The 26013-nt window shown below is 44.1% G+C and overlaps 1 protein-coding gene across 1 annotated transcript; it reads left to right on the forward strand.

The window, feature by feature from the left end:
* LOC124016540 (sphingosine kinase 1-like) lies at nucleotides 1–25919 on the forward strand. Its single transcript, XM_046332128.1, has 5 exons — nucleotides 1–620; nucleotides 13892–14041; nucleotides 19050–19144; nucleotides 19467–19582; nucleotides 21599–25919. Exons 1-5 carry the CDS (start codon nucleotides 188–190, stop codon nucleotides 22518–22520), a joined length of 1716 nt encoding a protein of 571 aa, XP_046188084.1. The 5' UTR covers nucleotides 1–187; the 3' UTR covers nucleotides 22521–25919.
* Nucleotides 25920–26013: the final 94 nt, after the last annotated feature.

The following is a 26013-nucleotide window of genomic DNA, read 5'->3' on the forward strand; positions in this document are numbered from 1 at the left end:
TTCTATCACTAGAGAGCGACCTGACACATTTTTCAAATGGTAAAAAAATCTTAATTGCGTTGAAATCACTCGCAGTCTCTTGCCCTGCGGATCGCTTGCTTCTTCAGCCGGTATATGACTGTGTGCGTCCCCCTATCACGCGCAAGCAGGTCTTCGGATCGCGTCCCTTCCTCCCTCTGCGCGCAGGATGGAACCGAAGATAACCGAATCGGACCCTCCATCACATCGCAACGGAATCACCAAGGTTCTGCAGTACGGGGAATTCACGACCACGGGCAACCGAAAGGTGAGGTACGCGGTGAGTTTAACCGAGAGGGACCTCACCATTCAGAAGATCACGTCAACACCTGCGGGACGGAGCAAGGTGGTTTTCAACTTGAGGGACTGTGTCGGCTGTCGGGCTTTCAGCGCAGATGACAACGAGGACGCGGGAGCGTACTTCTCGGTCTATTTCTACCCTTTTAAAAGACGATGGATGAGCTCTGGGGTGGCCAGGCAACGTGTCGAGCAGTGCTTTCGGGTGGCCCTGTTCCAGGACTCACGCGCCAACCTGGAGGAGGCAGAGAAATGGGCTGGCACCATCCGGGAGAGCTCTGTTCGTCAGCAACATTTGAGAAATCGTGAGCAAGTCATTAATTAAATGAGTTAACCATATAGTATCGTATAATTTTCTCATAAGCGGTTGAAAGTGCTGTGTGTGCTTATCGCATTCATGTTATTTATGAAGTCGGTATACCTGTCTAGTGCACATTATTTAGTCATAGAGAAAGGGTTGTTTTTGCGTAATCTAGTCCATTGCTGTGGAGCAAGTTCCGCACTTTCTTATCAGTGTCATCTGTCTCAGGCTATTCTTTACCTTTTAAAACTAATTTCCGTAAATGAATAAAACAATAGGACTGGTCAGACAGACTCAAATGACAATGTTCACTAAGCAACCTTTAACAGCCCAAAGTAACAACAAAACAGCATCTAGAATAACAATAGTCTAACCCTCTCAAACTCAACTCCAGTTCCTCTGCTTTTTACATGTTTTGATTTAAACCTGGGAATGAATGATCAGACACCGCAGGTCCAGACTTCGTAGGGTGAGAGTTGAATATCCCCTGGCCTAATAGAGAAATACTAACAGAGAAAAAAACATCTAGATCAGGATTTCCCAACATGATTCTCTCCTTGTTTTAACCCTAAACTTGTACACCTGATTCAATTAGTCAAAGGCTTGATGATTAGTTGACTAATTGAATCAGGTGTTTAGGGTTCAAACTAAAATGTGAAACGTCTGGGAGAGGGTTGAGAAATCCTGATCTAGACCAGGGCTGCCTAACCCTTTTCCTGGAGATCTACTGTCATGTAGGTTTTCAGTCCAACCCGAATTAAGCATCTCTGATTCAGTCTTGTTGAGCAGCTAATTAGTAGAATCATGTGTTTTTAAATTAGGGTTGGACTGAAAACCTACAGGAGGGTAGATCTCCAGGAAGAGGGTTGGACTGAAAACCTACAGTGCAGTAGATCTCCAGGATCAGGGTTGGGCAGCCCTGGTCTTGACAACAGGCCTACTAAAGGAATGAGTGTTAAGGGATATAAGTCTATAATAACTCTAGTGGGAAAAATGCCCTTTAATTGGAAGGTTCAGAAACAAGGGTCAAGCCACGTCATTGTCTCTTACCTTGTAGACATGGTAACAATGCAGGGAACCAATAACAGATTGATCTGTTCAGAAGGAATGTGCTATGTAAGTCTATAGTCATCCAATCGCACTAACTTAACAGATGAAGGTAGCCTATAAACCGAGATGATGGGAATTCTTTAGAGAGGCTTTGTCAAAGGATGTGAGCTATTGAAATTCCTCAGCAAAGTGAGGTATTTCTATTTACTCAATGCATGAATATATGCCTGTGTGCCGTCAAATCTAGTGGTGGGGGAGCGGTGGGCTGCTGCACAATCTAACTACAACTGTTCAAACTGTCCAATGATCAAACTGTCCAATGATCAAGCTGTCCAATGATCAAACTGTCCAATGATCAAGCTGTCCAATGATCAAACTGTCCAATGATCAAGCTGTCCAATGATCAAACTGTCCAATGATCAAACTGTCCAATGATCAAACTGTCCAATGATCAAACTGTCCAATGATCAAACTGTCCAATGATCAAGCTGTCCAATGATCAAACTGTCCAATGATCAAGCTGTCCAATGATCAAGCTGTCCAATGATCAAACTGTCCAATGATCAAACTGTCCAATGATCAAACTGTCCAATGATCCAGATAGTGGAGTGATGAGCTAGAAGTCAACTTTGCAAGAGACTGTACTATGGATATTATAGTTCCCTTTGAAGCTTGACAATGATATCGCCTCAACGTTGACACAACCGTTTTATTACCATAAAACAACATACCATTTTAGGGTATGCCGTACCGCCTGTTCATCTGCCTCTTTAAATCAACATATCCCGCGGCACCCATGTCATTACAGTGCATCTGTAGCGTGAAATGGACCTGAGTCCCAAATGGCACCCTTTTGCATGGGCTCCAGTCAAAAGTGGTGCTCTGTGTAGGGAATAGGGTACCATTTGGGACACAGTGCGGATAAATTACTAAGACAGGCATCGTTGTCCCATATCTCAAGGGCCTCTCCTTTCAGCAACAAAGCAGGTCACTTCCAGCACACTCAATTCCATTACTAATATCTTACCCAGTGGCCCCTTCGACAAACCAGATCCACTGCATGGACAACAGCATGCATTACAATAGACATTTAGAGATTTGGGGTATAGTAATGAACATGGTGTAATCATACAACATAGCATATTACATGTTATTTAATACTAGGATGACAGCATATCGTTATTATATAGACATCGTTTCACACATTGATATTCTATTGGAGTTGACTGGGTGTAATAATATACTATTGTATGTTATTGGATATTATCGATCCTGGATGAAACGGATCAATATACCACGGATTTCCACTGTTTACAGAGTTATCTTTTATTCCCAATGCTAAGGGGCATGGTTTAGCTTCTAGTTATTGTTGTTTTTTTCTAGGAAAATAGGTAGCATTGAGTTCTCTGTGTTCATACATCTGTTCCTCTGCTTCAAAAGGAGAAGAGAAAGAGGGAGATGGAAAGTCGCGTGTGTTTTTTTTTCACTCGGAGGCCCCAGCAGTGAGACAGCAGTCCTTTTCCCTGAGGACACTTGTCGGTCGTTCTCCAAGATGAGCCTTGCTGTCAAGACCTCTGACTAAGCCCATCTCACTCACTCACTCACTCACTCACTCACTCACTCACTCACTCACTCACTCACTCACTCACTCACTCACTCACTCACTCACTCACCACTCACTCTCTCTCTCTGGGGCCTTCCCTGTTTAGACCCATGGGCTCACAGCAGCTTAGTGTTTCAGGCCACTCAGTGAAGATTATAGACGTAAAAAGAGGAATTACAACACACTCACACAAGCTGGATGGAAAATCAGCTAAATGTCATTGTCACTCAATAATGTTGATCGGAATGTGGATCTGTTTTTTTCTCAACGTTACAGCACATTGAGTGAGATTTGAATTACATCTGTATAGCGATGAAGAGAAAGCGAATGTCCTTGTCCTTGTCCATTAATGGCATGCTGTGTTCTTTTCGCGTTCTCTATTCGGCTAATGACACAACAATGCTTCAATCACATTTCAACGAAGACCAAATCCAATGTGATTCGTCACATACACACGGTTAACAGATGTTAATGCGAGTGTAGCGAAATGCTGGTCTATTATCATCTATGAGAAGGGCAGTCTCTCACTATGTGGTTGTGGGTTTTTCACGAAGGGCATCCAGCTTCCTCTGCACACAGCTTGATCTGTAAGGTATCATGGCTATAATCTGCTGTTATGTTTACAGACAATGTACTGTGAGGCATGTAAAGCTGCAAGTCTTTAGTTAAATCTGAGTGATAGTTTAATTCTATCAAATGCGAAAGTCTTGTCAGTTATAGGTTCTAAGGATACGTCACGTTTTTACTTCAGTCGTTTGTTTTAATTCAACACAACCATCTCACCCCACTGCCCGAAGTTACCCAGGAGACACCACTCAAGAGGAGAATGACAGCTAGTGGGTGGTTAGATCCTCTCCGCTCCTCCCTCTCACTTAGTCTTGCGCTGACTTTACGCTCTATGTATCTTTATCTCCCGTCTCTCTCTCTCTCCATCTGCGTCTGTGCCATTCTCTCTCTCCTTCTTTATCTCTCCCTCATCTCACTCTCCAACTGCATCTGTGCCATTCTCTCTATCCTTCTTTATCTCTCCCTCATCTCACTCCATCTGCATCTGTGCCATTCTCTCTCTCCTTCTTTATCTCTCCCTCATCTCACTCTCCAACTGCATCTGTGCCATTCTCTCTATCCTTCTTTCTCTCCCTCATCTCACTCCATCTGCATCTGCCATTCTCTCTCTCCTTCTTTCTTTCCCTCATCTCTCTCTCCATCTGCATCTGTGCCATTCTCTCTCTCCTTCTTTCTTTCCCTCATCTCTCTCTCCTTCTTTATCTCTCCCTCATCTCTCTCTCCATGTGCATCTGTGCCATTCTCTCTATCCTTCTTTATCTCTCCCTCATCTCTCTCTCCATCTGCATCTGTGCCATTCTCTCTCTCCTTCTTTCTTTCCCTCATCTCTCTCTCCTTCTTTATCTCTCCCTCATCTCTCTCTCCATGTGCATCTGTGCCATTCTCTCTCTCCTTCTTTCTCTCCCTCATCTCTCTCTCCATCTGCGTCTGTGCCATTCTCTCTCTCCTTCTTTATCTTTCCCTCATCTCTCTCTCCATCTGCGTCTGTGCCATTCTCTCTCTCCTTTATCTCTCCCTCATCTCTCTCTCCATCTGCGTCTGTGCCATTCTCTCTCTCCTTCTTTATCTTTCCCTCATCTCTCTCTCCATCTGCGTCTGTGCCATTCTCTCTCTCCTTCTTTATCTCTCCCTCATCTCTCTCTCCATCTGCGTCTGTGCCATTCTCTCTCTCCTTCTTTATCTTTCCCTCATCTCTCTCTCCATCTGCGTCTGTGCCATTCTCTCTCTCCTTCTTTATCTCTCCCTCATCTCTCTCTCCATCTGCGTCTGTGCCATTCTCTCTCTCCTTCTTTATCTCTCCCTCATCTCTCTCTCCATCTGCGTCTGTGCCATTCTCTCTCTCCTCATCTCTCTCTCCATCTGCGTCTGTGCCATTCTCTCTCTCCTTCTTTATCTCTCCCTCATCTCTCTCTCCATCTGCGTCTGTGCCATTCTCTCTCTCCTTCTTTATCTCTCCCTCATCTCTCTCTCCATCTGCATCTGTGCCATTCTCTCTCTCCTTCTTTATCTTTCCCTCATCTCACTCTCCATCTGCATCTGTGCCACACTCTCCCTCCTTCTTTATCTCCCTCATCTCACTCTCCTTCTCTTTCCTCTCTCTCTCTCTCCTTCTCCTTCTCTAGGTATACAAAGACGATTTCAGGATCGATATGAAAAAAATATATATGATGGGGGAACTAAAACAGCCTACACAAGACACATCTGATTTGTATCTTACCAGCACAAATACAGACAGTTAAGCTAACTACATTTAGTGGATGTGCTAGCCTATGACAAATCTATTCAATATTAAGGTTAGCTATTAACATCGTGTCACAATATTTTTGACAGTATTCAATGTTTCTGAGTAATACTAGTTCTAAACATGTTTTATGAGCAGTACATGGCCCTAGGATGGCATCAAATTCATTTTAAGTGGTTTTAATAGGCTTTCTCCGTTCTGATGGTTTAATGCTCAACAAAACATGGACAAAACTTTTTGTAAAACTTTTGTTTATTTAGCATTTTATCCAAATGTAATTATAGACGGTATTGTAAAAATCTTTACCGGTATGTGGATTCATAACGGTATTACCAGCATTCACAGTATATCGCCCAGTCCTTCTCCATATTATATACTTTAGGTATGTGTTATGGCTGCTAGTGGCCAAATGGGTGATGATAACCTATGATCCAGAAATCCTTTCATGTGGAAACTGGCTTTTCTCGTGATGGGGGTTGGTCCAGATTTAGTACTACCTACCGCTGACGTGTAGGAATGCATTGATGGGTACATGCTATAATTAAGCATGACTTGGCTTGCTACCATTGTACTATTTAAGAGTCTGTTGGTGTTGAGCTTATCATGGTAGGTTTGGTACATACCGTATTATGTACTAACTCAGGAATTCTTGAAAGTCGGGACAATCCTTGTCTGGCAGGCAAGCTTTCTTTTTATAGTTGGAAAATATTTGATTTTGTTTTTATTATTTGAGCTTAAAAATTACATTTAGGGGAATTTTTTACCGGGGGAGTTTTTTTATTTTGGAAAAAAAAATGAATATTGAATATTATTCAATTCCATGTGTTGCTCAATGCCCGGAAATGCCCTTGTCCGGAGCAAAGGCTACCAATTTAAAACTCTCAAAGTATTTAAAATTCTAAAATGGGTAATACGGAATATTAACTGAAACGGCTCTTGTGTAGTTTCTTGCAATACCCCTCTCTGACTTTAAACAAAATGTATTTCAAAACTAGGATTCCTAAAAAATGTGTCTGGAGATTTGGTCAATTCAATGAATCATGAATGAGCAGGGTCAGCAATACCATAATGACCCCTTGTTCATGTCCTCATTACATGTAGTGCAACAGGACAAATCATAATCTGTAAAGCTTTCTACTTTTGATAGATTTTAAAAAAAACATTGAAATCGCCATTGTTACAACCATAAACTGTCAACTCCATCTGCCCGATGGATTAAGATAGGATAAGAATTTTGATTCAACTCCAAAAAAATATAACATCAAAGTGCTGAAAGATCTGATGAAATGGTTATATTTGAGGGTTTTCAAATGAATAATTTATATATTTTACAAATATTTGTATTGAAGTAGTTATTTTTGTCTAGAAAAAATATGTATTTTGAGTATTTGTTGTTAACTCCATCAGTGTCTTGTCAACTTCATCATATTTTTGTCAATATAAATATAAAAAAATATATAAATTTTTTAATCACATTTCTGCAACATATGCTTAAACTATTGATGTATTTGCCGTGCTAGATCCAATGGAAAATGTTTGCTTTCTAAATGTTGTTTTATGTTCTGAATCTAAAAGAAAATGCCAAAAAGAAATTTTTAAAAACGAAATTAGCCCTGGAGCATGATAAAGTGCTAGAAAACAAAAATACGTTTGGAGATTTGTATTACAATAATCTATTGTTAAAATGAATCATATCAAGGCCTTTAAACACTTGGACAATAAATGTAAAAATCAAAGGCCTTTTATGGTGTCTGACGGAATTGACAAATCCAGTTAGTTGCATTTTATGAGAAAAAAAATAGAATCAGGAGGTTGTTCCTTTACATTGTATGATAGCTGATACCTTGGTCTTTGAAAATATACAGTACCATCAAGGGTTTTTATTTATTTGTACTATTTTCTACTTTGTAGAACAATAATGAAGACATCAAAACTACGAAATAACACATATGAAATCGTGTAGTAACCAAAACAAGTGTTAAACAAATCCAAATATGTTATATTTGAGATTCTTCAAAGTAGCCGCCCTTTTTCTTGATGACAGCCTTGCAGACGCTTGGCATTCCGTTTTTTTTATGAATACAATTTTTATCAAACCCCCCATTTGCACAAAATACTTACTTGCCAGCTTGCAAAACAATATTTCAACCACTCGCAGATGTGTGTACGCGTGGTCTAGAGTTTGTGGAGAGGTGAGCACATTCTCACATCAAGTCAATTTATTATAAACGCCAACTTTTGCATGAACAATAAGCACGGTTTATAAATGAGGCCCCCGGGGCAGTTCCCTCATAAATCATTTGGCATGGACCTGTGCCAACCCAGCTGGAAAGGGCCCCAACCATGCTGTGTTTTTGCATCATCATTACCCGCAAGGCCTGTCTTGTCTCGACCCATTAACACTCCCTTTTAGCCAACCTACCCATTCCTAAACATTCCTTCATTATAAACTGGCTGTGGTTGAGAGTACCACCTCCACCTACGGTCCTTGCTTGTCAGCAAGATGCAATGGTTAGGGTCAGGAGTTTTTCCAGGTGAAACTGGTCTCTAGCTGACCTGACCACGAAAGCTCTTGTCCCTAGTCATAGTATAGCCCTAGTATCCTACAGCCCATAACTATGGTTTGGAGAATGTCCTGGTCAAATCGGGGGAACATCCAGTATAACCCATTATCAGCTAAACGACGCTGGCTCATTGCCACATGACACATCTAGACGAAACCAACAAAGCACACACCCAAATAGAGAGAAATCAATTAGCAATCTGGTTTGGCCTGTTGTGGTCGGAGCTCTGAACAGATCTGTGTTCTCCCTTTAACAATCACATCTGAGCATGCCCAGTGGGCGCTGAGGTAACACAGTAGTGTGGGGGCGGATAAAGTTACAACAACACTTGCCATGCCCTTAAAAGGTCATAATCGTGTCATCCTCATTAAAAGGTCAATCTCTTAATTCTCAACATCCTATAGTAGCAGACTACTATAAAACTATAGTTCGATTGTTATTTGTTTTAGTCTGTTGCCCTTGGTTAAGTAGGTAAACACTGATAGTATGTATTATGACACAATTAAGACACAATAAAAAAAGGCAATAGAATTACTGTAGAACAACGAAGGAAAATTGGCCACAAACAATTATTCGGGATGATTAAAGATGCCATTAAAAGGCACTATCCAAGGGCCTCCCGGGTGGCGCAGTGGTTAAGGGTGCTGCACTGCAGCGCCAGCTGTGCCACCAGAGACTCTGGGTTTGCGCCCAGGCTCTGTCGCAACCGGCAGCGTCGTCCGGGTTAGGGATGGTTTGGCCGGTAGGGATATCCTTGTCTCATCGCGCACCAGCGATTCCTGTGGCGTAGTGCACGCTAACCATGGTGGCCAGGTGCACGGATGCGCGCTGTGTTAAGAAGCAGTGCGGCTTGGTTGGGTTGCGTATCGGAGGACGCATGACTTTCGACCTTCGTCTCTCCCGAACCCGTGTGGGAGTTGTAGCGATGAGACAAAATAGTAGGTACTAAAAATTGGATACAACGAAATTGGGGAGAAAAAGGGGTTAAAATTCAACAACAAAAAAAGGCACTATCCAAACCCGATTTACTGTAGAACCATCATGACAGTGGTAAACCAAACAATTCCAAAGGAACGCTTGCTGTCTGAGTGACATTTCAACTGAATTCACTAGTGCGGTGATTAAGAAATGTCTCATCTGTGGACTTCAAAATGTAAGAGTGAACAATTTGTCCTGAAGTTTAATGAAATAATCACTGCTCTGCTATTCACCGCAGGAAATTCCAGTTTAAATGAAAGGGAAGGGAGAAAACCCCAATAAAGAGTAGTTTTATGGTCTCGGCTTAGGACAGCATCTTAGAATAGCAAACTTACACAGTATTGCGTGACAGGTCTCGCTTGCGACTCAGTGAAGTGTCTGTTCTCGTTAAGACATGGAAGACGGAGCATTTGTTTATTTATTAGCTAACACTCGCTTTTCCTCGACTCTGAACTGGGTGGCTTACAGCTTCAATTCACTATAGAAGATGTTGGTGTAGGGTGAAGTTGCCCCTAGACACACTGATCTTGGGTCAGTTTTCCCTCAGATGGTTAAGGTGATGTTCACATCAGGGAGTGAAAGACTGACGACTCACAGTTGAACTTCCTTGACTTTCGGGTGAACTTCCAACGAAAACATTCTTTGAATTTATGCATTAGCTACTTATTCTAATGTCGCTACTTTGACTGTAGCTCAAGTTCTCTATTTGTGGAGACTGGGGAGGTATGACACAGCGTTAATTGCGGTTGAATAAGCCCGAGGTGGCCTAACCATCTTTATAGGAAGGCAGGGTGCCAGGTGTTTTATACACTTGCCTGGGCCCAATATGTATTTCTGTCTGCAGTCTATGTGGTTATAAATACCTGATGCGGCCATTCTCCCTCCTTTGTCTCTCGTGCGTCTGTCTCTCTCAATGTGTCGCTCACCCTGTCATTTGGGAGTACTGTCTAGGGGAGAAGATAGAGGGGGGGGGGGTTTGCTATCCCGCTATCTCTTTCCCCCACCTCACTTACTCAGGCTCACTTCTAACAATGTTTGAACATGCATCTGTCCTCCCTTCCTTGGAGTAATCCCTGATCTAACATGATTAGTGATGTAAACAACGCAGTGGACGTGCTCGCTTTCATCTATCTGACTGTTAGTTAGATCCGTGGCGACTTTAAAAGTAGGGAGGAAGTAAAGATGTCTTCCTTAATAGGACCTCCTCCGCCACCTTTTAGCCTTTTAACACTTTGGCTCAGCCACTTTATGGTCCCGGGCCAGACGTCACAGTTTCACAGCAAACAGTTTACTAAAACGTATGTTACATTCAGGTTGTAGTACAGATGTTTATATCGGCTTGTTTTGACCCGAAGAAATGGTATTGACTGGGATTGCACCTTTTAAAATGTGTTTTTCAGACACAACTCATACAAGGTGTCTATGTGCCTTTATGACCATAGTAGTCTGACCTAAATTCAACCAAATGAAACCACTCTGGTACATTATATTGTCAGTTATATGATACTGTCAGTTCAGGTATTATTGAAAGACACAATCTCTGCTTTTTCTTCAAAGGTTTTTCTAAATTTGAATAACATTTGAAATATACAGTACCAGTCAAAAGTTTGGACATACCCATTCATTTAAGGATTTTTCTTTAATTGTACTATTTTCTACATTGTAAAATAGTAGTGAAGACATCCAAACAAGGAATAACTCATATGGAATCATGTAGTAACCAAAAAAGTGTTAAACAAACCAAATATATTTTATATTCTTCAAAGTAGCAACCATTTGCCTTGATGACAGCTTTGCACACTCTTGGCATTCTCTCAACCTGCATCACCTTGAATGCTTTTCCAACAGTCTTGAAGGAGTTCCCATATATACTGAGCACTTGTTGGCTGTTTTTCATTCACTCTGTGGTCCAATTCATCCCAAACCATCTCAACTGAGTTGAGGTCAGGTGAATGTGGAGGCCAGGTCATCTGATGCAGCACTCCATCACTCTCCTTCTTGGTCAAATAGCCCTTACACAGCCTGGAGGTGTGTTGGGTCATTGTCCTGTTGAAAAACAAATGATGGTCCCACTAAGCACAAACCAGATGGGATAGCGTATTGCTGCAGAATGCTGTGGTAGCCATGCTGGTTTAATGTGCCTTGAATTCTAAATGAATCAGACAGTTTCAACAGCAAAGCGCCCCCACACAATCACACCTCCTCCTCCATGCTTCACGGTGGGAACCACACATACGGATATCATCCATTCACATACTCTGCATCTCACAAAGACACAGTGGTTGGAACCAAAAATCTCAAATTTGGACTCATCAGACGAAAGGACTGATCTAATGTCCATTGCTTGTGTTTTTTGTATATAATATATAATACTATATAATACTTTTCAGAGATGGAGCATGCAGACATTTCGTGTGAAATTTACTGAACGGTTACGAATGCGGGCCCTGCCAACTCCGTCCTCCCAGAACTTCATAACTTGTTAAGAAAGGTTCCACATATCAAGGGAACAAGACCCATCAGGCAAAGACATCCGATAAACATCCAATTTGGTTGATATTAAAGTGGTAACAAATGTAAATTCAACTTGGAATGAATCGAAAACACTATTGTTGGTATGTGGTTCGAATTTGAGTTAGAATGAGACATGAAAAACAGTGTGGCTTTTTAAAAATATATTTTTTAGCAAATTCATGATGTTGACCATGTTGATTCAACCTCCATTTTGTGTGAGTGTATTTGTGGCTGCTACAAAGCTTTATTATCTATACTGATCAAAGATATAGACAATTTCAACAATTTTGCTGAGTTACAGTTCATATAATGAAATCAGTCAATAATGCCATAATCAATGGATTTCACATGACTGGGCAGGGGTGCAGCCTGGAGTGGGCCTGGGAGGGCATAGTCCCACTCAATTGGCAGCCAGGACCAGCCAATCAGAATACGCTTTCCCCCATTTAAAAAAAAAACACATTTTAAAGTGGCCTTTTATTGTCTCCAGCACAAGGTGCACCTGTGTAAGGATGTTTTTTAATCAGCTTCGTGATATGCCACTTCTGTCAGGGGGATGGATTATCTTGTCAAAGGAGAAATGCTCACTAATAGGGATGTAAACTAATGTGTGCACAAAATTTGATTTTACGGAATATTTCTGGGATCTTTTATTTCAGCTCACGAAACACAGAGCAAACACTTTTACATGTTGAGTTGATATTTTTGTTTGGTATACGTCAAGCAAAGTAGGAAGCCTATCTAGGTACAATAGGCCATGTTAACTGAGACCATGTGTTATCAAACACACAAGAAAACATGTCACTTTAACTGCCTTGTGACAAGGCACCTATGGTAGACACACCCCATTCCATCTAACTTAGTCAAAGTCCCATGACCAAACTCCACAGATCTACAGTACTGATAGGTGGGGTTTCATAACCTAACCTGTGTTGTCAGAGGCTTGCATCCCTAATGGAACCCTATTCCCTACTCAAAAGTAGTGCACTACTATAAAGGGAATAGGGTGCGATTTGGGACACACTCATAGTCTGCCAATGCACCGTTTACAGTAGCACAGATATGGTAACTATGATAGGTGGTGTTTCCTAACTTGTAATGGTGTAGTCTGCGATATATGTTGACAGTAGCTGTGGGGTCGTCTAGAAAAACACATCCTGCCAATTGGGTTTGATGTTGGTGGATGACCTCATCCAGGGAGCATCCAAAACACTGTCCTTGTGCTCCACCCATAGCAAGTCATTCATCATCTGTCAAACTTGTTTACCTGGCTTTCCCATCCTCCGTGACTAAAATACTTTCATTTCCCAGAATGGTTTAGCTCGAGTGGACTGATGCAGAAAGTTAATAATTGGCAAAGAAGCCCCGAGTCATAGCTCTGAGTGTTTGTCTAATCAGTATATTCTGAGGATTAATGGTAGACATAATAATAATAATAATAATATATGCCATTTAGCAGACACTTTTATCCAAAGCGACTTACAGTCATGCGTGCATACATTCTACGTATGGGTGGTCCCTGGGATCGAACCCACTACCCTGGCGTTACAAGCGCCATGCTCCACCAACTGAGCTACAGAAGGACCATAGGGACAGTAGTTTTTCCTGACTACCAATGTGACCTGAACAGGAAAAACTCTGGGCCCTAGTTATAGGGCCTGGTCATGGAACATGGTCAGGAAAAACTCCTGGCCTTAATAATAGTAAGATCAAGCTTCTCCCTCCATTGCCTATTGCTGTGACGAAAGAGAAGAGAAGTCACAGACTCAATCTGGTTTATTACAAGTTGCAACAGGGACACAACACCCAGAAGTAGAGAAAATATCTAACTGGCCTCTTGGAGACGGACCCTTTATGTCCTAATCCGAAATGTGCCAAATGTTCTGGAAGCGCCAGCCTGAGAGGCTTGTAAGGAAGTAAAACCCACAAGTCAATGACTGTCTGCTGCTACAGAATCACACATCAGTGTGTCCTCGATCGTTGTACCTTCAGTCTGGCGTCAATCCCTATCCACAGACATAAGAATAACCCATAAACATTCAGTATCATGTCGAGTGACCGTCAAACCCGCACCTCGAGGAAAACACTGGAAATCATGTATGTTACAGAAAGGGGAAAATATGCAATTATGCTAAACATTGTGTTAAAGAACACTGAATATGAACTTTAGAAATTGCACAGGATTCTGTGTTTATGGGATTTTCTGCCAAGGTCATGAAAATGAGCGGGCCTAACATCTGTCATCCTCTCTGTTGTAGGCGTGCTTTACAGTGAGGTGCACCGTCCCTGCAGCGTCATGCTACTGGTGAACCCCCGCAGTGGGAAGGGCCAGGCCCTCAGCCTCTTCACCGGACACGTCCAACGCATGCTTAACGAGGCCGGGGTCCCACACACACTGGTCATCACTGGTGAGTTTAGCGTACTGTACGTGCGTATATACGCACATGCATGCGTGGAACGCGCGCACACACGCTCGCATGCACACAGGGCAAACACACACACACACACACACACACACGCACGCACGCACGCACACACACACACACGACATCTCTGCTGAGTAAATGCGTGTGCATACACTGACACACAGCTTATCGCAGGTCAATATCCTGCACTAACACCTGCAATTACAGGTCAATGATTAACTCGACTGTCAAAGCGCTGCACTACCAGCACCACACACACATACTAACTCTCAGCCGCTTGGCAGACTGGACAAACAAAACAGAAACCATCATTCTGTGTTCCTCCACTCCAATTGGCAATGTCCCACAAAGCAAAGCAACTAATGGCAGTCTCTCTCAAGCTGACCCTCCCTCTTCCTCTCCCCCCTCTCCCTCCCCCATTATAAATCCTCTGGCTGTTTTCATCGCTAGCTGGCAGTCATTAATCTGCTGCTGGCACATATGTATGTATGTAGATCCATTATGTAATATGTTATGTTTACACACAAACCTCTGTAAATCTGGTTCCCCATGATTTGATGTTGTGAACCCTATTGATGGGCTAATTGTGTGTGTGTGTGTGTGTGTGTGTGTGTGTGTGTGTGTGTGTGTGTGTGTGTGTGTGTGTGTGTGTGTGTGTGTGTGTGTGTGTGTGTGTGTGTGTGTGTGTGTGTGTGTGTGTGTGTGTGTGTGTGTGTGTGTGTGTGTGTGTGTGTGTGTGTGTGTTTTGATGTCATTTATAAGCCACATTGATGGGGTAATCATTATAATATGTGTTGCCACAGTCTGGGGACATTGGATTGATAATGTCCTGGTTTTGCTTTGGGCTTCTGGTTCAAAGCTTATCAGATGAGTCATATCCATTAGGGCACACCGCTTTGCAAATGAAAAATAAATGTTTGTTGTTGGACAAGTTTAGGCAGTCCCCTACTATGTTTTTAGTACATTTTCTACCATTTGGTTCCCTAACGAACATGATCCCAATGTAGCTTTTGAAGCCCTACATTTCAGCCCTAGTTTTAGGTTACTGAGTTTCTCTCCCTCTCTCTGTTCTTAAATCACTGCAGTGTCAGAGAGCAGGCAAGAAAGTTAATCCCTTTCCCAAAACTGAGAGAGCATTTCTCGGAACGCATTCTGAAATGCTATGTATGCTATGTATGTAAAAGCACATTATTTCTGAGAACAGTCAGTTAGTTCCCCATTGAAGAGAGCCCTTGTTCTAGTCCTATGCAGAAGGATGGGTGATCTAACTTGCCAGATACAAGGGTAGATCATCTCTGACTTTAGAATCTCTCTAGGACATTGTCCATTGGGATGTCGTCATCCTTCTCCGTGATCAGCCACAGCTCAGAGACGCTGGGCTTGATTAAAGTCTAACCTGTAATAGCCGTACAGGTAGATGCCAACACTAAGACGAAAGGTTGTGCAGGCGTTAGTTTGCAAACAAAGATTCTGCATCACCATTTGCTACACCTTTGAACACTACAGAGTCCAGCCGAGCCAAGCTGTACTGGGCTGGACTGGTTATCCGTTCACTGGAACCATGCTGAAAAGGTCCATGTGAAAAGAAAATATCAGTGGCTCTGGGGGCTAAATCCAGTAAGGCAGGGCCAGAGCTGTGCTAGCCTAGCGGACGGTTAGCATGGGGACGCTAATGAGCGAGGACAGGCCCATTATTGGAGCCCTGGCTGTGTTTGGTGCCAGTGAGAGGGGAAGGATGAGGTCACTGCCCAGAGGGAGACGGGGCAACTGGTCATGGAGGACGCTTGGCACGAGGGTCTCAAAAGATCTCCGTTTCTCTCTCGCTCTCAATCTTTCCCTCGCTCTTAGCTATCTCCCACTTATTTTCCGAGTGACAGCCTTTCTAGTGAGATCAGTGCAGTTGTGACTCATCTACCGTCAGTGCTAGCTGTGGTGGTTTTGGAACAGAACAGTAAAAGCCCATCATATAGCCTGTGGCCCGGAAACTAGATAGTAGAAAAAGCCCGTGTTGACTATTAAGAGTCAGTCAGTTTGAGACCTAGGAGAATCGGTTGCCGGATGTTATCTTTCCAGTGCCGTTGTAACCTAGCTGTGGTTGGTTTTCAAAACAGGGAGTTCTACAGCCTGTGGCCTGTTCTCTATGGCTGGTTCACAGGGGGGAGAGCGTGCGGTGAGGCGGTGGTTCTACATCCCTCAGGCTGTCCCTGTCCCTGGGTGCTGACAGGTTGACTTATCTATACACACACACACCACTGCCACTTCTGCTCCACCTCTGTTGACCCAAAGTCTCCGGTTAGACACACACTCGGCGTAGCCTTTGTGAACAGGTAGTCACCCACGCACACGGCAAAGAAAAGTATCCCTGCTGTTTCTGTCAGTGTGCATTATGGAGCCCTGGTGCGATCCTCATCGTTCCTAGACCATTGAAAGGTCCCTTTTTTAATCAAATAAAAAAAATGTCTGTCATGTCTGTGTCCTTAGCCCAGCAGTATACTGTATATACCCAAGTGTGAGATGGGTTTGGAACCTCCTTTTGTGGGAGGCAGGGTCAGTGAGAGTGTGGCTGGGAGGAGGGAGACGGAGAAAGGAGAGTGAAGCAAAGTGAGTAGGGACGAGGGGAGTCTGGGGACATGAAACTGCATGGTGGCATTGAAGGTTAAGCCTCGCGCTCTTTCTTTTTTTTGGAACCCGAGTCCGAATTATAGCTTCTTTAGAGGGACAACAATGGCTGCCCTGAGAGACACATGTGCACGCCCACACACACAGTGCAGAGAACAGGATATTTGTCCACACACACACACACACACACACACACACACACACACACACACACACACACACACACACACACACACACACACACACACACACACACACACACACACACACACACACACACACACACACACACACACACACACACACACTGTAGAGAACAGGATAGTCGGCCAAACTCACACACACCTCCCCTCCACCCAAGGACCAGTGTAGAGCAGAAGGGAGCGGTGTAATGATTTAGTCTCGAGCCACAGAGCTGGGAAGAAGGAAGAACAATTGCTTGCAGCCCAGAGACTGAGCCGGTAAGTCAAACTACGCTACAGTACTGCCCTGCACCCAGTCCTCTACATTCTACCATCCAACCCAACACCAAAACAAACACTCGTAAAAATGACTAAAAGCATCAACTTCCCCCTCAGCTGTCTGCGTCTGTCTGTTTGCCTGTCTGTGTGTGTCTGCACTGCACCCATTCCCAGACCTCATATATTTTAACATCCAACCTCCAGCAAACACTCATAAAAATGACTAAAAGCACCCCCCTCCCCCATCCCCCCTCCCCGAGCCGTGTGTGAATGCGTGAGCACTTTAAACACACATATGCTACCTCCCTCCCTTTTTGCTAGCGGCTACTATCAGCTATCACCATTTACAGTAAAGGGAGTGGGTTAACAACATCTTCTCCTACTTAGCAACCAGCCAACATAGATTCTCCACCTTCACACTGACCGGTTATCTATACACACACTGCGTTTACAGCCACTGCGTATGCAAATGTCACGTGAGGAGACTGGTGAAGGGAAAATAGATTTTCCCTGCCTGTATATACGGTTCTCAGGCCCAGCAGGAGGGTAATGCATGAAAGGTCTCTTTGCGTCTCAAATGGCACCCTATTCCCGACACAGTGCACTACTTTTGACCACAGCAATGTAGGCCGCGGTCAAAAGTAGTGCACTGTGTCGGGATAGGGAGCCATTTGGGACGCTGACTCAGTAATTGGATGCCACCCCCCGAGGCCTATGTTGCAGAGGGAAATGCTCTCTACTGTTTGTGTCAAGATAGATTGAGGGTATTGCTGTCGGTGGGTTTCAGATGCAAGGACAAACAAGCTTAACATCAAGATCTACAAGAGCGTTTCCCAACTCCGGTCCTTCAGTACCCCCAGCGTTACATATTGTTGTTGTGGCCCCGGACAAAGACACCTGAATCTACTTGTCAAGGGCTTTAAGTAGAATCAGGTGTGCTTGTCAGGGGGCCACAACAACAACATGTACCGCTGGGGGCACTGGAGGACCGGAGTTGGGAAACACTGCTACACAGTATCTCTGTGCAAACAGACACTGCGGTCACACAGGCAGCCCAAATCTGATGTTTTTGACCAAATTAGATCAGCTATGAAAAAGATCTGACGTGATTGGTCAAAAGACCAATTAGTGGAAAAAAGATCAGAATTTGGCTGCCTGTGTAAGCACAGCCTTGGAGAGAAGCAGAGATAAGATTCCTTGGGGAAGAAAGAGAGACTTGGCGTATGTTGTTAAGCTTGAGTGGCTACGACAACAAAGAGCTCTTAGACGGTCTGGCCTTTTATAAAGAGTGTTTTGAGGAGAGAGGAAATACGTGTGTGCTCTTCTCTCTGAGAGTGTGCTGCTCTTACTAACCCGGCAGGAGTGTTAGGGAAATGTAAGGGACTAAAAGGAGCGATTGAAAAGTAATGGTGATGATACAGGAAGGAGTACCAGTCACTCACTATATATAGACTACACAGGAAGTTGGTGGCACCTCATGGTGAGGGCTGGAGCGGAATTGGTGGAATGTTATCAAATACATCAAACACATGGTTTCATCAGGTGTTTGATAAAATTCCATTGACTCTATTCCGGCCATTATTATGAGCCGTCCTCCCCTCAGCAGCCTCCACTGATAGACTACTGCCCCCTAAAGAAAATAAATTACAGCTCTAGGAGCCATTAGTGCAGATCCACGAGCAGTTTACCCTCACCTGAGCATAACCTTAACCATACAGATAAATAACACAAAACTGACCTTAGGTCAGTGCTAGGGAAAAATCCTTCTCCTGGTGGAATAATCGGAAAGTTAAAGGTCTCACAATGACAAAAGAGAGGGATTTTGACACTACAATAACACACAGTGGTTGTACGGCCACGCACACACCTAAACACGTGTACATGTCCTCGTCTTCCTTGTCTGTTTTCAGAGCGGCAGAACCATGCCAGGGAGTTGGTGAGAGAGGCTGACCTGTCACAGTGGGGTGCTCTAGTCATCATGTCCGGGGACGGACTGCTGTTTGAGGTGAGGTACAAGTACAATAATCCATTCCCGACAATAATTCAAATTTGCATTCTTACTTGACCTAGTAACTGTCTTGGAACTTTTAGTGCCGACATGGCATCCATTTCTCTTCTAAACCTCAAACCCCCAGTTTACTGAGATCCATGGTTCTGCCTGACCTTGCATATTGTTGCACAGACACTGATTTTCAGACTATTTTTGGAGAGGATCCACTGAAAGTGCACTTTAGTTTCGACCCGGCCTTATCTTGGTCTGTGAAAGTGGCCCTAGATCTGGTGAGTCTCTGGCTGTTGGGTGACCCCTGCTCTCTGCCCCCCCCCAGGTTGTGAATGGCCTGATGGAGAGAGAGGACTGGGAGGAGGCCATCCAGACCCCACTGGGCATCCTACCAGGGGGCTCCGGTAACGCCCTGGCTGCCTCTATACACCACTACTCTGGGTGGGTGACACACCAAGACCCCCATGTAGCAGTTAGTTAGCAGCAGTTAATCCCAATAATGTACTTTGAAAATGCATGCTTCCCCCCTCCCCTTCCTTGAAGTACTCAATCTGGCATGATTACTTGTGGCATGTAATGCATTGCTTTGATGTTTCCCATGTTGGATGTAATGCATTGCTTTGATGTTTCCCATGTTGGATGTAATGCATTGCTTTGATGTTTCCCATGTTGGATGTAATGCATTGCTTTGATGTTTCCCATGTTGGATGTAATGCATTGCTTTGATGTTTCCCATGTTGGATGTAATGCATTGCTTTGATGTTTCCCATGTTGGATGTAATGCATTGCTTTGATGTTTCCCATGTTGGATGTAATGCATTGCTTTGATGTTTCCCATGTTGGATGTAATGCATTGCTTTGATGTTTCCCATGTTGGATGTAATGCATTGCTTTGATGTTTCCCATGTTGGATGTAATGCATTGCTTTGATGTTTCCCATGTTGGATGTAATGCATTGCTTTGATGTTTCCCATGTTGGATGTAATGCATTGCTTTGATGTTTCCCATGTTGGATGTAATGCATTGCTTTGATGTTTCCCATGTTGGATGCAATTGCTTTGATGTTTCCCATGTTGGATGCTTGCTTTGATGTTTCCCATGTTGGATGTAATGCATTGCTTTGATGTTTCCCATGTTGGATGTAATGCATTGCTTTGATGTTTCCCATGTTGGATGTAATGCATTGCTTTGATGTTTCCCATGTTGGATGTAATGCATTGCTTTGATGTTTCCCATGTTGGATGTAATGCATTGCTTTGATGTTTCCCATGTTGGATGTAATGCATTGCTTTGATGTTTCCCATGTTGGATGTAATGCATTGCTTTGATGTTTCCCATGTTGGATCAGTGATTAGCTCAAAGAAGGGAATAATTAATTGAAAACCAATTTATCCAGTTGGGTGAGAAATATACTTCCAGGAAGACCGAAAAGAAGGACCCACTATAGACAACCGTCTACACCAGCACAGGGCCTACTACTGCCCACATGTTTGATAGACAACCGTCTACACCAGCACAGGGCCTACTACTGCCCACATGTTTGACAAACCTTATTGAGTAAATCCCCAGAATCAGTAGAGGAGAACAAACATACTGCTGCTGGCTCATTCTTTAACCACCACAGTACAGAACATCAACACAATGAATCACAATTACAAACCAGCATGCCCTCCTGTCTGTCCGTCTATCCATCTCTCCAGGTTGTTCTATGTTCATCTCCCCCGGTTGTTCTATGTATATATGCTGGTCCCAGATATGTTCGGGCTGTAGGCTATAGGACACAAACAGTAAAACGGGTCAGTTTTGCCTAGAGTAGTGGGATCGGATGACTCTAATAGTTTATAGTTAGAACTCCCTCTACTGGTTGTTAAGAGATACTACACCCAGGTTCCCATTTCAGTGACAAAGAAAATAGCTCAAAATGGTACGATGTTATTGTGTATAAAAACAATGTACAGAAACCGTGATAAAAGAAAGCCGAACAGAGACCCCAATGGCTTGGATTTGTTTTCTTCTTTTGGGTCTGTGTAGTCTGTTTTGGAGAAGGAGACAAGAGAGGAGTATTCAATTGAGATCTTTCCACACTTTAGCTAAACCATCTTCGAGACCAGCCATACTTCAGTCTGTCGATGGTCTCCGTAGGCCTACAATGCTTTGGAGGTGTTATTGAATGGTGAGCCTAGGTTGAATATTGAATCCAAGCTGAATATGGATATGCTGCCATATGGACGTGACCCCAGTCGTATGGAACTCTGAGACGTCATTATCTAATAGGCTGTGATGAAGAAAAAACAGCAGGCTGAGTGGTGGATGTGGGGCTGGTGGTCCCAATGACCTCTCTACCCCCCCACCCCAGCTGGGCTTGTCTTTGTTGTCTGTCGTGTCTACCCCTAACTCCCCCCTCTCTCTCCCCCTTCCTCTTCCTTCTCCCCCCTCTTTCTCTCTCTCCTCTGACAGGGCCCAGCCGGTGTCAAGCGAGGAGCTGCTGATCAGCTGTGGCTTCCTGCTGTGTAAGGGCCTGGTGTCTCGCATGGACCTGGCCTCTGTCCACCTGGGCTCCAGCCCCTCCAACCCCACGCGCCTCTTCTCCTTCCTCTCGCTGGCCTGGGGCTTCGTGGCTGACGTGGACGTTGAGAGTGAGAAGTATCGCCACGTGGGCGCCGCCCGCTTCACCATGGGCACATTGGTCAGGTTGGCATCATTGAGGGTGTATAAGGGCCGTCTGGCATACCTGCCGGTTGACGAGGTGGATGGAGAGGAGGATGGGCAATCGCCAGTCTCGTTGGAGATGACAAGCATGTCACCTCAACACCAACCACCATCATCTGCATTCTGCTCCTCCACCCTCCTCTGCCAACCTTTGAAGGACTCGCCGTGCCAGAACACAGCCCACCTCACCTTCCACAACTCCCGTAACTCAAACGCCTTCAAGGCGAAGAAGAGGGAACCCATGTCTGCAAATGCCACCCTAACAGGCCCGCCAGACTCTCTCCTGGTGCCCCTGGACCAGCCGGTGCCCAGTGACTGGGTGGTGGTGCCTGAGGAGGACTTTGTCCTCATGCTGGCCATGTACCAGTCTCACCTGGCAAAGGACCTGTATGCCGCGCCCGACTCTACACTTGATGACGGCCTCATCCACCTGATATACGTCCGAGCAGGCATATCGCGCACGGCCCTGCTCCGGCTCTTCCTGGCCATGGAGAAGGGCACCCACCTGGCCAACACCAGCCCCCATCTGGTGTACACCCGGGTGCGGGCGCTGCGGCTGGAGCCCTACTCGTCAAAAGGGGTGATCACGGTGGATGGGGAGGTGGTGGAGTATGGGCCGGTCCAGGCCCAGGTACACGGTGGGATAGCCAGGCTCATCACTAGATTATAAACAAGGTCCACTGGATGGATCGCTAGCGTTAGCATGTTATGATAATATATATGCTATGCTAAAAGCTAACATTAGTTAGCATAGCATCTCCAGAAAATGCTAACAATTAGCATTAGCATTTTCTGCTCACATCTAAAGTGGAGGTGGGATTAATGGACTTTAGTCTTCTCTGAATTTGTGCTTTGAATTGGAAGTGCCACAAAGGAGTAGCAAGGCTAGAACACAAAAAGTTCACAATGGGTGGGTACGTTTTATTTCTAGAGCCCAATGTTCTCAATCTCCCATTCTCCCCATTAATTAGCATTTAGGCTGTTCTAAGATGGAATCCCACTATCACAAAGCAACTGGCCTTTAATTGGCTGTTGCAAGCTATGACATGGATAGATTACTAGAACCGAGGTGAGAGATCGATCAAGAGCTAAACTGTCTTACTCCATAAGCATAACTCATGAAATATTAATATTTTCACCCCACTGCAAATCCCACCCGCACATACAAACATTCTCCTTACTAGGGGTCCATATGATGTGTCAGTCACCCACCCTGTCCCTCACAGACCCTGGGCATGCTTTATGTCTATGGGAGGGCATTGCAACTTCCATTTTCTTTCTTATGCAACGAATGGGGTATGGATAGATGCCTTCACTCCTCTCTTCCGCTGTGACGTGGAAATATGGAAGATCCATACAATCTCCAGGAGCCAGCATTGACATTATTAGAAACCATCTCTTTTGAACCCAAGTAACACAAGGGGACAGTTGTGCCGATGCCAAAATCAACCCTCAACCATTGATGCTCAATTACCATAGTTGTTTTTGATTACCTTGAAGCTTGAATCTTGAGGGTCAGTAGTTTATCCTAAGGCCTAGACCCTGACCCTGGACTACTTGAAGATCAGTTTTGGATTTGAAAAGATTGGAGTTTATTTTGGATTAGGCATTGTTGTGATTAGCTGAAAACGCACCATACTTCCATGACTTCTTCAACCAGCCACCTTACATTGACATGCAAACAAGTATACTAAAGAAGACACATCTTCACGAAATTTGACATGTGCTCATTTTATACCTCATATTTCCATGAACCGCTAGCTTTAAAATGGCCTAGAGTGAGAGCCTGTTTATTGTGTTGTGGCCTGTCCTGCAAAGGAAGGCATGCAGCACAAGTCCAGGTTACGTGACTTTGTGCCTCTATCGGGTCTCCAACTGCAGTCTTTCCCCATACCCCTCCCCCATCCTTCCAATTCAACCATCCCCTCCCTTTCTCGACACTGCAGTGCACCACAGGGCAGTCCATCGCTTGTCTGCCTGCAGCTACAGCTGACACACCAACAGTACGCTACACGCACACACACTGTGCAGACCCCTTCTCCTTCTCGGCCATCATCACCTTTATCATAAAGCTTTAAAACACACACAGAAGATAAACTATGAAATGACGACAAGAGCAACCGCAGGCTAATGTGATGCTAATACAGTAGCTAGCCTGAGTTTACGCTCGTCATAGCCCTCTTCTGTACTGATTCTGAACTCTCGGAAGGAGAGCGATTTATTCTGCCTTATACACAAAAGGAAGAGAGGGGGCGCTTGATTAAACAGCACATTGGTCAGGGGATGGTAAAGTGGGAGGGATGAGGGAGAGTATGGACTTGTTAAATGCTGCCTGAGGGACCAGCATTTTGTGGGATGCATCCCAAATGGCACCCTATTCTCTATGAAGTGCACTACTTTTGAACAGGGCCCATATGCACACAGCCCTTCTCCACAGATAAACATGTTCATTCTCCACAGCAGTGTAACATAAGGTTCTGACTGACACTGTGAAAGAAAGATGTTTATGTTCATCTTGTTCGCCTTAAGGGATGATAAGAGGTTATGGAACTGGGGGATATACCCTGAGAGAATGTTTTTGGGCTTCAGTTTATATTTTTTGGAGCCACAAAGTGCCCCTGATATGAATGAGTACACATTTGGGCCGCAAGATTTGACCAAAATGCAAAAATGTCCATTTCATGTTGTGATAATGCGCATTGCCTGTCTTCGTTGTAAACCTGTCGTCAGGCCAGACTAAATAATTATACATGGGGGAAGACCAAAATGACAAATGTGATTTTAGCTGCGGTGCATGCAAAAGAAAGCACCTTGCATTGATGTTTAAAGTACAAAATGATTAACTCTGCTTTTAACCCTGTCAGCAGCATGAGCTCATCTGGTGTTCCTCCCCCTACTGCTTGCTATTTTAGAGCAGCAGCACATGCCTTTCCAATTCTTACCGTGGTCATGTTCCCCTGCTCAGACGTTGGTTGACTGACAAATTGCTAGTATAACATGTGGTTAGCTGATACATATCTAGGAGTTGTAAGCTCTGGCAGGCGTCGGCAACACCTGGGCAGAGGAACATGTTCCATAGCATGCTGTGAATCAATGAGTCATGAAGCATTATGATGGGGAAATGGAGGTGAAAATATCAAAACGCACATGAGTCTTTCTGTTCCTCCATGAGATCAATTGTTGTTCAGACTCCATTGATTGTCACAGGAATTTTCTGCTTCGCTCAGGCTTGAAACATGATCCAAAAAATCTATTTCTTTAAGCTAGCTTGGGCTTGGAGATTTTCCTGACCACTTCAGTTGACTAGAAAACTCTGGGCCCGACTCACAGCCTATGCAAAGTCTGCCTGCCTTGCTGGTGATGCAGTCCCTGGCGCTTTCTCAATTGTAACAATTCTTACTCTCTTCATTTTCTCTGCTTGTTTGCACTGATTAGAAAATATTTGGCAGGTGAAAATATGGTGGAAGCTCATCAGTAGGCTGGCAGGCTTTCACCTGCTCAGTTCTTTCAGATCAGTGCAATGCAGGAAAGGAAACAAGGACAGATTTCAGACTATTGAGAAAGAGCCCCTGAAACGGTTTGGTGTGCCTTGAACATGTTGCCCTTTAGTTGTGGGAAGAGGGGTGTGTACGGTTGTGACGCTTAGAAGATTTGGCATAGAACCCTGATACCGGTCCTATTCATCTTCAATATTTAACATTTGAGGAAACGGACCTACTCCAGTAACCCATTTCCAGTTGAATTGAGCACTTGCTTAAGAACGGAAAAGGAGGTTTGATGAAGCTTGATGTCCCAGTTTGTGAAAACTCCGGCCCTAATATACTCCGTTGACACTTGAAGGTGTATAGCTAAATACATTCAGTCAGGTACTATCCCAAAAATCTTGGGAGTCTTACTACTGCTGCTTGACTGTTGTCTTATTGACAGTGTTTTTCAGGTGTATTTGGTGAAGAGATAGTAACTTCTTTTTACAAAATCTTGATTGATATTCTTTACTTAAGTTGAATACAGAGCTCTATTTTTCCACTTGGCAAAATGTTGAATCAAATAAAGTGAAAACCAAAAAACATTTGACTTGTTTCTTTTGAATAAACAAGATTAAGTTGCTGTTTTGTCCTTTGAGTGAGGTCAACTGAAAACACAACTCTACTGTACAACCAAAT

Source organism: Oncorhynchus gorbuscha, linkage group LG26 (assembly GCF_021184085.1).
Source record: "Oncorhynchus gorbuscha isolate QuinsamMale2020 ecotype Even-year linkage group LG26, OgorEven_v1.0, whole genome shotgun sequence".
NCBI lineage: Eukaryota > Metazoa > Chordata > Actinopteri > Salmoniformes > Salmonidae > Oncorhynchus > Oncorhynchus gorbuscha.

Coding starts and splice junctions, on each gene's coding strand:
- LOC124016540 (XM_046332128.1), top strand. CDS start 188: ATGGAACCGAAGATAACCGAATCGGACCCTCCATCACATCGCAACGGA. Junction 19,145..19,466: donor GGGACGGACTGCTGTTTGAG/GTGAGGTACAAG, acceptor GCCCCCCCCCAG/GTTGTGAATGGCCTGATGGA. Junction 19,583..21,598: donor TCTATACACCACTACTCTGG/GTGGGTGACACA, acceptor CTCCTCTGACAG/GGCCCAGCCGGTGTCAAGCG.